General features: G+C 41.6%; 1 protein-coding gene and 1 long non-coding RNA gene across 2 annotated transcripts in view; one reads left to right on the forward strand and one right to left on the reverse strand.

The window, feature by feature from the left end:
• Positions 1-2,716, forward strand: LOC140499333 (uncharacterized). The gene is made up of 2 exons (XR_011965401.1): positions 1-112; positions 2,411-2,716. It is a non-coding gene; the product is annotated as an uncharacterized lncRNA (long non-coding RNA).
• ZCCHC8 (zinc finger CCHC-type containing 8) overlaps positions 1,996-13,464 on the reverse strand; it is a 26,491-nt gene continuing 15,022 nt past the window's right edge. The window contains exons 8-14 of the mRNA XM_072600592.1: positions 12,876-12,936; positions 12,337-12,479; positions 12,024-12,166; positions 9,110-9,228; positions 7,909-7,995; positions 6,259-6,379; positions 1,996-3,448 (exon numbers count right to left, since the gene is read on the reverse strand). Of these exons, the coding sequence (XP_072456693.1) occupies positions 2,649-3,448; positions 6,259-6,379; positions 7,909-7,995; positions 9,110-9,228; positions 12,024-12,166; positions 12,337-12,479; positions 12,876-12,936 (1,474 nt within the window). The 3' untranslated portion in view covers positions 1,996-2,648. The remainder of the gene's footprint in view (positions 3,449-6,258; positions 6,380-7,908; positions 7,996-9,109; positions 9,229-12,023; positions 12,167-12,336; positions 12,480-12,875; positions 12,937-13,464) is intronic.

Raw genomic sequence — 13,464 nt, forward strand, 5'->3', positions numbered from 1 at the left:
TTTCTCCCATAAATTAGGTTGGCTTGAATGGGACCATTTCATTGTTGTTCTTAAACATCATGGAGCAAGACCCTTAGAGATGGTTGCTGTTGAATGCTATCTAACATTCCAGGTAAACCAGCCCCACTTTTTCTCCAAACCTAGCAATCCATCTCCTTTGTTCTAATCTCCATGTCTGAAGCACCATCCCTTCTCACCTTCACTGTTTAGATCTTTTTCTTCCTTCAAAGCTCAGCTTAGGGTCACCTTCTCCAAGAAGCCTTCCTGATCCCTACTTCTCAGTATTTTCTCTCAACTTGCCTTAGTTCTACTTAGCTTTTTTGTGTGTTGTATACTACCACAGGATACAGGTTCCTCGGGGCACCCAGTTTTTTATCTTTGAATCTCTTTGCACCTGGCAGAGTGAGAAACCCAGATGCTATGCTAGGTACGTTTAGGTACATAGTTCTTCAAAATAGTTGACTCTCCATAATCTCCTTTGGGGTTTTCTTGGCAAAGATACTGGCATGGTTTGCCAATGCCATTTGTCATTTCCTTCTCCAGTTAATTTTACAGATGAAGAAACTGAGGCAAACAGGGTTAAGTGCCCAGGGTCAGCCAGCTAGTAAGTGCCTGAAGCCAAATTAGAACGCAGGTCTTCCTGACTGTAGGCACAGTGCCCTATGCACTATGGCATCACCTAGTTGTACCTCTAAAGCCTATACTCTAAAAGCCATTAAATTTGCCCTTGTGCAATTTCCTTTCCGCCAAGCAAAATGAATTTTGCTTTAATATCTATAGAAGAATAGACTTGGTTATTATAACCCTCATAGTGAATCCCTCAAAAGGGATGCCCACCAGCTGGGGAGTGGCTGAACAAGTTGTGGTATACGATTGTGACGGAATACTACGGTAACATAAGAAATGACAAGCAGGATGGTTTCAGAAAAACCTGGGAAGACTTCTATGAACTGATGCAAAGTGAAATGAGCAGAACCAGAATGTTGTACATAGCAAAAGCAATACTGTACAACGATCAACTGTCAGTGACAGCTAATCTGAGCAACAAGGAGATCCAAGATAATTCTGAAGGATCTGGGATGAAAAATGATATCCACCTCCAGAGAAAGAACTGATAGGAATTTGAATGCTGATCAAAGCACACTTTCTTTTTTCTTGGGGTTTTTTTTTTTGGTGTTTTCTTTCGCAACATGACTAATATGGAAATATGTTTTGCACGATGTCATATGCATAATCTATACCAAATTGTCTGTCTTCTCAAGAGGAGGGAGAGAGAGAATTTGGAGCTCAAAGTTTTAAAAAACAAATGTTAAAAAATTTTTTTACATGTAATTGAGGAAAAAAAAATGCATCTCTCAAAAGAGTAAATTTTACCCCCTCTGCTGGCGTTGCAGCAAAATGACACTAACAAATACCTAAATCATTCTAAGGCTAACTCAAGCTTTCCCAAGGACTTAAGCAATTCCCATGGCCTTTGGGAAGTGGAAGGATATTATACAACTCTATAGAGCTTTTCCCAAGGGAAAAAAAACATTGATGACTTTGGTAATGGAACAAAAACGGTCTTTGACATTCAAGGACATTTCCTAGAGAATGACAAAGTGGGCACAGCTTTAATTTTATTTACCAATAGTGGATATAAACTTTTTAAGTATTCTATTTTCCTTTGGTTTATATTTTGTGTGTTTCAACCAAAGAAATAGTCCAAATCTGCCTCTCTTTTGCATATTGGCCTGGGTCAGTTGGATCCTTTATTTTTTTTTTTTAACTGGCCAATTCAAAAGCAATTCCTGCTTTCACTATAGTGACTGTGAGAAGCCCTCCATCTCAAAGCTCCCTCCCTGTGCCAGTTTCGGTAACACAAGAGCACTCTCTTGTGAGCACAGAGTATAGGAACCTAATTAATCTAAAGAGCAGGATATTTAACTCATTTCAAAATCTGGCCCATATTGCAGTAGCCATGAAGCACTTATGTGTAGTAGAAGCTTAAGAATATTTATATGAAAACTAATTTATTAAACCTCTGTACAGAAGAATGAACATATCTGTGCAGCGAGTTTACATGAAGAATGAAGTTACAAAAAGTAAAAGTGATATTAAAAATTGAACCAGGAAAATCACATATAAAAATACCCAAAATGGTGCCAAAGCTAGTAATTCCTGATTCTCGATTGACTGCCGACACTGAAATATGAGAAATTTAAAACGGTCAGAGCTTTAAAAAATTTATATTATTGTTAAACTTATCTACAAGGACAATTAGCAAAATGTAGAAAGAGAAAACAATGTACAAAGGACAGATTTAAAAACTACCACTCCTGAAACTCACAAGTCAAAAACCGGTATAAACCTTAACAATCATTAAATGAACTCAGACATCATTTTTTCTTCCCATTTTTTTTTATCTCAGAAAATGAAAAGCCCAATGAGCAAATCCAGTCTTTCCCTTCTTTAGAAGGAAGCGTGCCTATAAGCCAGGCCAAGATGGCTCACGCCGCCATGCCACCCAGCTTTGGGGAGCTCTTCTTTAAACATTGAGAAAAAGAACAAAACAGAGAATCGCCCACGTTGTTCATCTCCAAGCAACAGAGAACACAAAGTGAGGATGAAGTTCAGTGTCACTCAGGTTAACCCCCAAGCTGCTGCTCCTAAGTTTTTTTATTTTTTTGCTGGTTCCGGGGTGAGTTCTTTAATAAACTTCGTATTCGGAGATAGACGCCGGTAGATTCGGCCATATTCTCAAATTCAAATGGGGTGATTCCTGCTGCAAACTTGCTCATGTCTGGGATAGGGCTGCTTGTCTTGGTGGATGCTGTCGGATTGGTCGCCACTGGGGGGAGATCATGCCTGCTGCCCTCACTGCCCTCACAGTCCAAGTCAACAGTACCATTGTCCAGGCTACCCTCACAGTGTGCCTGTGCAGGCTCCTCCTTCACCTCTTCACAAAGCATCCCCTCCTCAGAGTCAGGGCTCGATTTGGAATGCTCAGGGTCACAGTCCTGCACACAAGAGTCTGATATGCCAAGTTCAGCTGATGTCTGCTTTTCAGGCATTTTCCCTTCCGTAGCAGGGGTTTCTGGCTCATTCTGGCAGGGGGATGATGAAACAGAATTTCCAGTCAAAGGTGTGTCAACAGGGAGGTCAGAATCACTGTTGGCGCTGTCAGCTTGCTCCAGGGCAGCCCAGATCAGCCTCTGCTGCTCCTCGAGCTCTTCCAAGGTCAAAGTATCTTCATCCATGGAAGCAGTTCCACTCCTGGGCTGAGCTGAGTCACTGGGAGTGGGAGGAGGGGTACCCCTGGGGAGAGGAGGTGTGAAGCTGGGTGGGGTACAAGGAGGAGTCCCTTGAGGCAATGGAGGAGGAGTTCTAATCAAGGGAGATCCAGGAGGCAATGGGGGCTGAAATTGAAATCCTTCACCAGGATGAGAACCATGCGGTATCTCCATATCTAAAAAAATAAAATTAAAAGGCTCTTTCAGAAGTTATGATTAACATGTGACATTTATAATATGTCTTAACTCTATCTAGGGATATATTCATTAGTCAATCACAAGCGTGTGGTCCTGGGGATCCAACTGCATACCCTGCAAAGATCTCTGGCTTCACCACTGTTGGGCCTCCTCCTATGTTAATGCAGACTGTAAGCCCTCCACAACTCAGTCACTGAAAACAGATGTGGCTAAAAAGCTGACCACTCTGTGTTCTGACAACAAACCTAGTCTGTGTCTGGGTCCTTGCACTTAACCGGGATTAATATATTGCATTGAGAGAAGGAAACATGGAAACACACACACACACACACACACACACACACACACACACACACACACACACACATATGCATATATGTATATAAAATGTAATAAATGCACAGGAGATGTAGAAACAAAGTATTCTGAAAGATCCAAGCAGCAACTTAGCGTGGGGACACAGTGAGGGAGATCAGGGAAGGTTTCAAGGAGTTCTTCCTCAACCAGGAAGGCTTTCCAAAGGTGGAAGGCAATTTTGGTGCAGTGGGATGAGCTGTGGAATCAATGAGTAAAGGGAGGTGCATGAAGGGAGACTGGAAAGACAGGCTGAAGCCAGAGTGCAGAGGGCAATGAATTCTCAATACTTTAGGCTGATCCTTATTGGGCAGTCAACTGAGAGATACTAGAGGATTTTGAGCAGGGCAGGGAATGCCAGAGATGCCCATCAGGAACATCATTATGCTACTGGTGGTGCAGGATGGGTTAGATGGGGGTGAGCATGGCTGGAGGAAGAAAGAACAGTTAGGAGGTGATTACAAGTTATGAAGTAAAGGAGACAGAGATAAATGAGAGCTTGAATTATAGTGGGAGTGAGTGTATTCAAGACATTGAATCCAAAGGTTCTAGGCACAGACTAGAAACAAGTGGAGTCAGGAAGAGTCAGACAGCAGGTTTAGAGCTTGGGTGACTGGGAAGATGGTGGTGCCACCAAAAGAAACAATGCATTTGTGGAACTGTCACTAAGTTAAGGAATTTGCTTCCTAAAATGTCCTTCTGCTTGGTGAAGGACCAAGGGAAAAGACCCCCAAGGACATGAATACTGACAGCAGCACTTTTTGTCAAGGCAGAGAAAAGAAGTGAGCTAGGTTCCCATAACTTGGGGAATGGCTGAGTGAGATGAAGGTGAGAGGTGCAGAGAAGCCCAGCAAGTTTTGTTACCAGTTGCAGAGACAAAAGGAGAGAACCAGAAGCATAATCTAAGGTCATCATAACAATCAGGTGAGGTGAAACTATTCAGAAAGACAGAGAACTCTGCCCAAGTCAGTGACCAATTAGAACTCCAAGGAAACCTCTCTGTCCCTGTGGGCAGAGACAACACTGGTCCACGTGCTCCTCTGTTTTGCTTGATTACATCCCCGTATTACAAGAGAAAGCTTCTGGTTAGTGACCAATTTTAAACAATTCATGTAAAGAAGAAAGCAATACAGAAAGGGACAAGAACAGAGCAACTGGTCAACTTCACATGTATCTTTAGGTTTAGTCCTGATCTCAAAACAAGGGCTAAACAGAATACTGTCTTAAGCCATCAAACTCAAGTATACAGCATTAGTTAGGCGAGCCTCTCCACCTGGCAGAGTCTCAGTGGCTTCTGTAGCATCAGCACCTTCCACATTACAACATTAAGGATCATAGCCCTCAAGCCAGGATGGATTGTAGAAGTCATTTAGTCTCCACATCTCATTTTACAGATGGAGGAAACTGAGGCCCAAAGAGATGGAGGGCTGTCCCAGGGTGACTAAGGGACAAAGAGGCAGACCCAGGGACCAGAACTCATGGTCCTCTGTCACTGTGGGGACCCCATGCTAAACAGAGTGATAATGATGCCTGGTTCAAAACTTCAAAGTTTGCCAAGTTCTTTATGAATAAAAAGTGACTCTCTTTGGAAAAGCCATGACTGCTTCTTAGTTCTGAAAGTTTCAACCATGTCCTATGAGATCCAGTCACCATCACAGCAGCCCTGGTCTCAGAACCACTGGAGAACACCAAAAATTCACTGGATACATTACACTGACCAACCTGAGAAGGAATTTCAATCATTGCACAAGAGCACTGATTTCCTTTTCCTTAAAGAATCAACAAATTCTTTCTTTGTGTGCATCAGTGACAGTGTGAGAGAGAGTGAGAAAGATGAGAGAGAGAGAGAGAGAGAGAGAGAGAGAGAGAGAGAGAGAGAGAGAGAGAGAGTTTTGAAGACCAGATCATTAATGGTTTCCCCACCTTAAAATTTCTGTTATAAGGAAGGGCTTAATGGATAGAGGGAAGGAAATTGTTCTCTTTGGAAGACTACATAAAAACAAACACCACCAATATATAAGTTTTTAAAACCACTGAACAGATTAATCAATGTTCCCATCTGCCCATGATACTATATAATAGGGGCTCATTAACAGAAGAACTGCTCAGAATCACAAAATATCATGAGTGGGGAAGGATTTTAGCAGCTCTCCAGTTCAACCTAAATCTGACAAATTGGGGAGGGAAAGAAGGAAAAAGAATGACTTTTTGATGACCGGATTTGATACCATGCACACACATTGCACACATTTCGTCACATGGCCCCCAGGTCATGGAGGAACAACACAGATCTTCTTGGTTAATAACAACACTTTCTGAAGGGTAGGGACCTCTCAGGTGGGCAGTGTGGCAGTTTAACACTTCCTGAGGCATTTCCCTTGGCTTCCAGTCCCATCAAGCTTCACTTCTTCTTCTATTTGGAAATAAGACTCACCGGAATCGAGGTCCATGTCCGTGGCTGAGGATGTTGTTGTGCTGCTTCCCCTTCTCTGTTTCTTCGGGCTACAAGGACTATAGTGAGATGCGGCCCTTTTACTGCCAGACTGGGGACTTGTCTGAAGTAGAGACAGAAGCCAGTTATTGGCACAGTGTGACACAAAGGAGCCCTCCAACCCCAGTCCTTTGCTTACAAACACTGGGCTTGACTTCTCAGTCACATAAACATCAACATTCAGTAAATGAAGGAGTCTAAAACCAAAAAGAACAAGCTTGGAAGTGTGCTGGTCTGGTTACTGAGTCTAGGCTAGAGATTTCCAAACTTATTTGGCCTCCTTTTTTCATTAAAAAAAAAAATACAAAATGATTTTTTAAAAAATGACATCTTAAATTTAATAATTTATTGCAAATTTGTGAGTTTTTCCTGAATTGAAATTTTGATGATGCATTATTGCATCATGTAACTGTACAGTATCATATTGGAAAGTTATCACATGCATATATTCCTGCAAGGCATGCTGGACTTCCTGACAATGTGCAACATGTCTGCCTGCTAACACCTGTGAGACCTGTGGGCAGACTTGACCACTGATTGCTTATAACTTCTGTGTGTTTACTTGGAAAATAATGTAATCACCATGACTGACTCTGTTACATAACAGAGGAAACCTGTAGGAATGGTTCTTCAGATCTTTCTTCTTTTCTTTCCTTATGCTTCTACTGCTCCCTTAATTTTATTCATCACCCCCAAAAGCACCCAACACTACTATTACTCCCCCCCACCCCCACTGTTCCAGAAGCCCCTCCCTGCCCCCAGGGGGAGTTCCTCCCACTTCGGGAACCTTGGTCTAGGACTAGGCTCTAGAGTGGATTTTTCTATTGTTTCTTCTTGAACATATCATATAAACCAATAAAAAAAAAAAAAGACTTTATAGACATCACAAGAAAAGGCCCCAAGTTTCCAGAACTTGCATAATTAAATTTTGGGGAGATGGGATCTCACTGCAAGCACTATTTGTCTTAGTTAGATGGTTTCTCTGTGCACTCTATGTCCAAGCCAGTCTTGGTAGCAGCCCCTCTCCACTGAGCTGCAGCTGACCCACTGGTGAAAGACAGAGAGCCTGTCCCTGACTAGGCCTACGAGGGCCAGTACTCTGTTGGCAGGGTCTTAGTCACCGTCCGGTCACTTCCATACAAGAAGGCATCAGAGTGTGATGTGCGTGGAGGACTTCTAACGCTAGCTAAGTATTCTATGATAATCAATAACTCATTTTATGGTACTTTAATGTTCACAAATTTACAACCTTGTGATTATACCTCAGTATCACAAATCCACGTTTTATGAAGACAGAAACCAGTCCAAAGAAAGTCACCGGAGTGAGCCAGGACTGAAGTCAGACTCTCTCCTTGAATTATGACTGGCTGCTTCTGAAGAAGCAGGCTAAGACCATCTAACCTTGAGGAGATAGGGGAGCTCTGGGGGAAAAGGGGGAAGGCTGTCAGAGCCCTTCCAGTAAGCACCTGTAAAAGGGCCTCCCTCCTGCTTATCTAGCACAGGAGTCACTCCTGAGAGGCAGCCTGAGCAAAGGCAGAGTAATCCAGAAGAGACCCAGAACAGAAACACATCCAGCACACCAAATTTACTTACTGCTTGGAAATTAGAAGACAGGTAACTTGCAAAAACCTCCTTCTGCTGAGATGCCTGCATTGGTATAGAACCAAATATCCTCCAGTCCTGAATAAGGTAAAACAGAAATACGTTTTTGGTAAACACTGTCCTGGTGATTAACTTCATGTTATTAGGAGGCAAACAGAAGACTCAAATTATCAGACTTCTCAAATGATCAATTTCCCCTGACTGAGCAGTGACAAAGATCAATGGTTGTTATGGAAAGAATCCCACCAACACACCATGCTCATACGCCAGGAAATGCTCGACATTCTCCTCTGGCAAAAAGAGGTCTGTGTAACAGGCAAAATCCAGGCCTTCCTTATCTCACTGCCGGTGTCCTGCAAAAGCCTTCCAAGTGAACTGGCTTCCGAATTCCCTCCCTTCAGTGTATCTCCCATATTTACCAACAGGTCAATGAGCCCTAAACATTGCTTTCCTCATGCCTAAAAATGAATCTATTTCCTTTTGCTTCAAATTCAAACTCCTCTCCTCTGGCTTTCAATCACTTACACAATTTGGCCTTATCAACTTTATCTCCCACTGCTATAAATATGCAACCTGCATTTGGGTAAGCCTAGTCTTCTATCTCACAAGAAATAACATTCTAGCTTCTTTCCTCTTTAGCCACTCAGGGACCCCATCCCAATACTGACTGGCATAGAAGCTTTAACCCATTCCATTTTCTGACCAGGCCATTCCCCTTTTCCTTTGGCAGTATAGGCTGGCGGCCCACCAAGCCCCAGAGATAACAATACTGGGGTGGAAATTAGTGCAAACACCTGACTGGCTTTAGCAGGACTGCAGCTCCATAATCCCACCTGCAAATGATACACCGGATGCAGCCTCCTCCACAGCAATGACTGATGCACTCATCTAGCGCATGCTGCCTCTTGCTAAGTATTATAAGATCATCTCACCAATTCGCTTTTTTGGGGTATATAGTTTATGTTCTAAAACATTTAAGATACATAAGTAATTGCTTTTTGCTGCCTTTGAAAAATGGAATTTTTTTACGGAAAACTAACAAACGCATTAAACTAAAAATTTTTAATTAAATTCAACAAATTTATAAATAACAAAATAAAATTTAATTAATTTAAACGTATTAAACTAAAATTCAAAATATCAAATTTAAACAGTGTAAAGTCATACAAGACAGAAGAAGAAACACACTTACATCTGAAATTCCTTTGGGAGTAGATATATTAAAGCCAGGATAATTGACCAATTTAGAGAGATCGTAAGTGACACATTTATTCTGCAGTTCTCCTGCTTCGGTTTCTCCGTCAGCTGCATCTATCATAAACCACGCAAAGTGTTGTTAGAAGACAGCATCTAACATAGTCACACACACATTGTGTAGATACTCAAAGTGTCTGCCCTTACAACAACAAAACTGTTCTGAGAATTATTCTGACCATAATTTTAGGTCAAACTACTCAGGGGGCTCCTTTTTTATAAGGCAATACAATTGCTGATATTTCTAGATCTCTGCTGATCAACACCTCTGTATAGATGAAGCCAACAGGCTCACCTGTTATGGCTAGAATGGTTCTAGAATAGTTCTGCCACCAGGTTGGTAGAGACAATAGTGAAAAGACCAACACAGCTGGGATGCTTTGGGATTCTTACTTTCTAGTGCCTAAGATAAGTACTTCCTATTTCTTGGGTTTTCTTATAAAGATTTCAGATTGATATATAAGGCAGAGAACAGGAGAGTATGAAGGATCATTTACACAGGACAAGCAGCTTAAAAAGAAATGAGAAGTTTGGGTTCTTGAGGCTCATGAGATGTTAAAGTATTATAATTAATAGGCATGAATCCTATTGTTCCATATAGGCCTGAAAGACATTTAAAATTTACTAAATATATTAAAAACTGATTACCTGGAATGTCTGGGGAATAGAGTACTCTCATTAATAGATTTTTCCCCCAGTTAAGTGAAGTTTTTTTACTTCAATTCACTAAAATAATTCTAAATATGCTGATGTCCTTTCCTAACTTATCTACCTATCTGCAGATATACTCAGTCGAGGTAACTCCTGATTTGGAAACTCCCTCCTCTCCAGTGTAGAAACTCATGTGTAACTGACAATCTCAAAAGTTACCAACAGTTAAAGTAATTTGCCCAGAGCCTAATAGGGTCAGAGGCATGCGTGACTCAACCCCAGGCCTTCCTGACTCCAAGACTCTCTCCCTCTCTCTCCTATGGCCTAGATGGCCACCAAGGAAGTTCCCTTCAAATTCACTTCTATGTTCCTCATTTGATGGTTCATACAGCAGTCATCAGTAACACTGCCTCTCTACATGTGGGATACTTGAAACTATTAATTAAGACTTTACAGAGCCTCAGGGCCACAAATTCTTGCTCATTTGCTTGGTTCTATGTAACAAGGAAATAAAGAAAACAGCCTGACCTGGTGGGATTCTGTGGCTTCTACCACTCATCTAGGATGAAGCCGTCACTCTCTTCCTTAGAACCTTGAGTATCAGTCTCAAGCACTGGAAGGAACCCCAGACTCTATCTGAGGATGCCTGGCCAGTGGTCACCTGGTCTCTGCTTGGACATTTTCAATGAAGAGAAAGGACACTGCTGCCAGAGTCAGCCTGCACCATTTTGGTCAGCAAGTTCTCCCTGACCTGTGGCCTCAAGTGGCCTTTTGGCAGCTTCCCCCTGTAGCTCCTGACTCTGCCCTCCAGGGCCAAAGAGAGTAAGCACAGCTCCTCTTTTACACCAGGACCCTTCAAATACTGAAAGACGGAGTGTGGGAGTCCATTACTGAAACCCCATCTCCTCAAGTAAATCTGAGCATTTGGTATCCTGGAGGAGTAAGAGCAGAATTTTAACTCAAGTGGTGAAGACCTCTCTCCTCCTGAGTCCTGGTAACCAGACTAAGAAGCCATGGGAAACCAGGGGTTTGGCCTCAATGTACCTGTGCAATGTGGCATCTTCCTTCTATTCCCTTAGTCAATATAGATAAATGCTGCTAGGGGAAAAGAAGCCCCAAATTGGTAAGCGATAATGGAAAGCAGCCAGACATAGGAAGACGAGCCCTGAGCACCATCAGCATCAGAAGACATGGGTTTGAAGCAAAGCTCTGACAGGGGGATGCCCCTCTCTGAACCTCATTTCCTTGTCTGTAAAATGGGGACAGATTTAGCATTTGGATTCCCTACCTTCCAGGCTCGCTGTGAAAAGAGCCCCCATCAACCTTGACCACACGAGGGCGTACAGCCCCGCTACCCTGCTGTGTGTACTGGATTACCCTTGTAAGTAAGGTCACTCCCCTTGCCAGGCCTCATCCATAAACAATCATGGAAGATGGCCCATGATGCCAAGCTATAAAAATGGTCATAGGCTTGAATCCATGATTTGTCCTATAAAAACAGCATGATTTCATTTAATCACAAAGTTTTGGAATGGAAAGACACCCTAGAAGCTACGTAGTCCAATGTTCCTCTTCTGCCAATGAACTAACTATGGCTTTCTACAGGTAAGTGACTTTCCAGACTTCCAAAACCTTCAGGCTGACAAAGGCAGGCTGTGACTTTCAAATAAGCGGAATTAAGACTACCCAAACAATCCATCACCATTTGAAGGACATGCTAATGCTGTTTGTACCAGGAGTAACCCCACTGCTTGGCACAGTGCATGGCACAGGGTTGGCACTTAAGAAATGCTTACTGACTGACAAAAAGGCATCCATCTTCTCTAAAAAAGTTATCACAAAGGTGATTGATTTTATCAATGCTGGTGAAATATTTGGGTGATAATGGAACCCCTACAGAAACGAGCACTCTGCACCTAACTGAAGGTATGAATACATATGTCTCTGTAGATATCTGGTGCATTGGCTATCAGTAGAGTGCTACCTAAGTCTCCACAGGCTACGTTCACTGAAGAGAGCCTGATACACCTGGATGTTCCATTAAAATTATTGCTCTGGGTTCTATTTGGTTCTTGTGATATGAGGCCATTTGCCAGTTAGTGAATCGCAAGTGTTTCTCACCAACTTTCACCCAATGGTCCCATAGTCATTTAGGTGGTAAAGACCATAACTGTAACACTTCAAACTTTTAAAATTTCTACCTTTTCCATCATAGAGAGCAAGTCCTGAATTCTCCAGTTCAGCCTCTTTGAGCCAACCTGGTGGATAACCCAACTGTCGCATGCGATATATGAATGGTGGAAGAGTTTTGTCAGTTACCCCAAGTGCATCCTGAAGTTCCTCACTACGAAAAAAAAAATACGGGAAACGATTCAAAGGCATGGTGGGGTTTTTTTCTGTTTTTATATATGAATTCAGTGACTATCAAATAACATTTGTATATAGCATTCTGAAGAAGATACTGTGAGGAAAAACAATTAACTTGTCTGTCAAAGGTGGAGTAATTAGATATACCTAATGATTCCTGGTTTGAATCTTCCAAACCTCTCTTCGACCTCCTCTGCATGGTACCGCTGCTGGTAGTTTTGGTTGTTTGCCTCTCCACAGGCTTCCATAAACTCTTTCCTTTTCTCATTTATACGAGCAGGATTCCGAGGCTATGATGGAATAATTTGAAAAGAATAAAGTTGTATGGTTTAAAAATATAGAAATTATAGGAAAACAATAATCACATTGACCTGGGTTGAGTAAATAAATATTTTCTCTGGACAAAACACTGCACAATTTTTAAGGCACAAAATAAAAAAAATAAGGAAAAGAGAGGGAAGAAGGTAATTTTGCTCTCCAGAATATAATTTTATCATAAAAGAGTCAAATTCCTTAGACTTTTAAAATTTCAATGCTTACACAACATTTAGTTCACCTGATATATTGATTATATTAGCTGAAACTTTGACTTCTTGAAATGTAATTGAGTACTTGTCAGCTTCTACAAAAATACTGAAAATACAAGAAACTGATGATCAAAAAGATGTCATGGAAAGGACATTTACCATTGGACAGTCTTTCATTTGATGTTCTTCAGAACCACAGTTGAAACAGTGAGCCTTTGGTCTATAAATTCAAAAAGGAAAGAGAGGATCATAATGTAAATGACACAACAAAAAAGCAAAACCAACTGCAGAGCGCTGTCACCAAAGCCTTTGTGCAGGACAGAAACAAGAACAAACTGACCAGAACGAGCACAATAGAAGATATGAGAAACAGAAAGACCCTTGGAGATTATCTATTCCAACTGCCTCACGTTACAGATTTCAAGGAAACAGGCCCAAAGGACCATGCAATGTGACGCCAATCTTAAAAAACAAATATTTAAATTCATGTTATTATGCACAGCATTTTGCAACAGGCTAATGACTGAGAATTCAGGGGCTCTTTCCTTACTTCCTATATCAGTCTCTGGAAAGGCTGGAGAAGATCACTGCAATAGTGCTGAATATACAAGGTCTCCTCTCCCAAATTCAGTTTAAGTAACACAGAAAGAATGAGGGCAAAGAGAAAATAGTTTCTTTCATTTAAAGTAGTAAGATAATAGGAAAAAGTCTTAAGCCCTTCTTCCCAAATAATTAGGTATGAAACAAC

Source organism: Notamacropus eugenii, chromosome 4 (assembly GCF_028372415.1).
Source record: "Notamacropus eugenii isolate mMacEug1 chromosome 4, mMacEug1.pri_v2, whole genome shotgun sequence".
NCBI lineage: Eukaryota > Metazoa > Chordata > Mammalia > Diprotodontia > Macropodidae > Notamacropus > Notamacropus eugenii.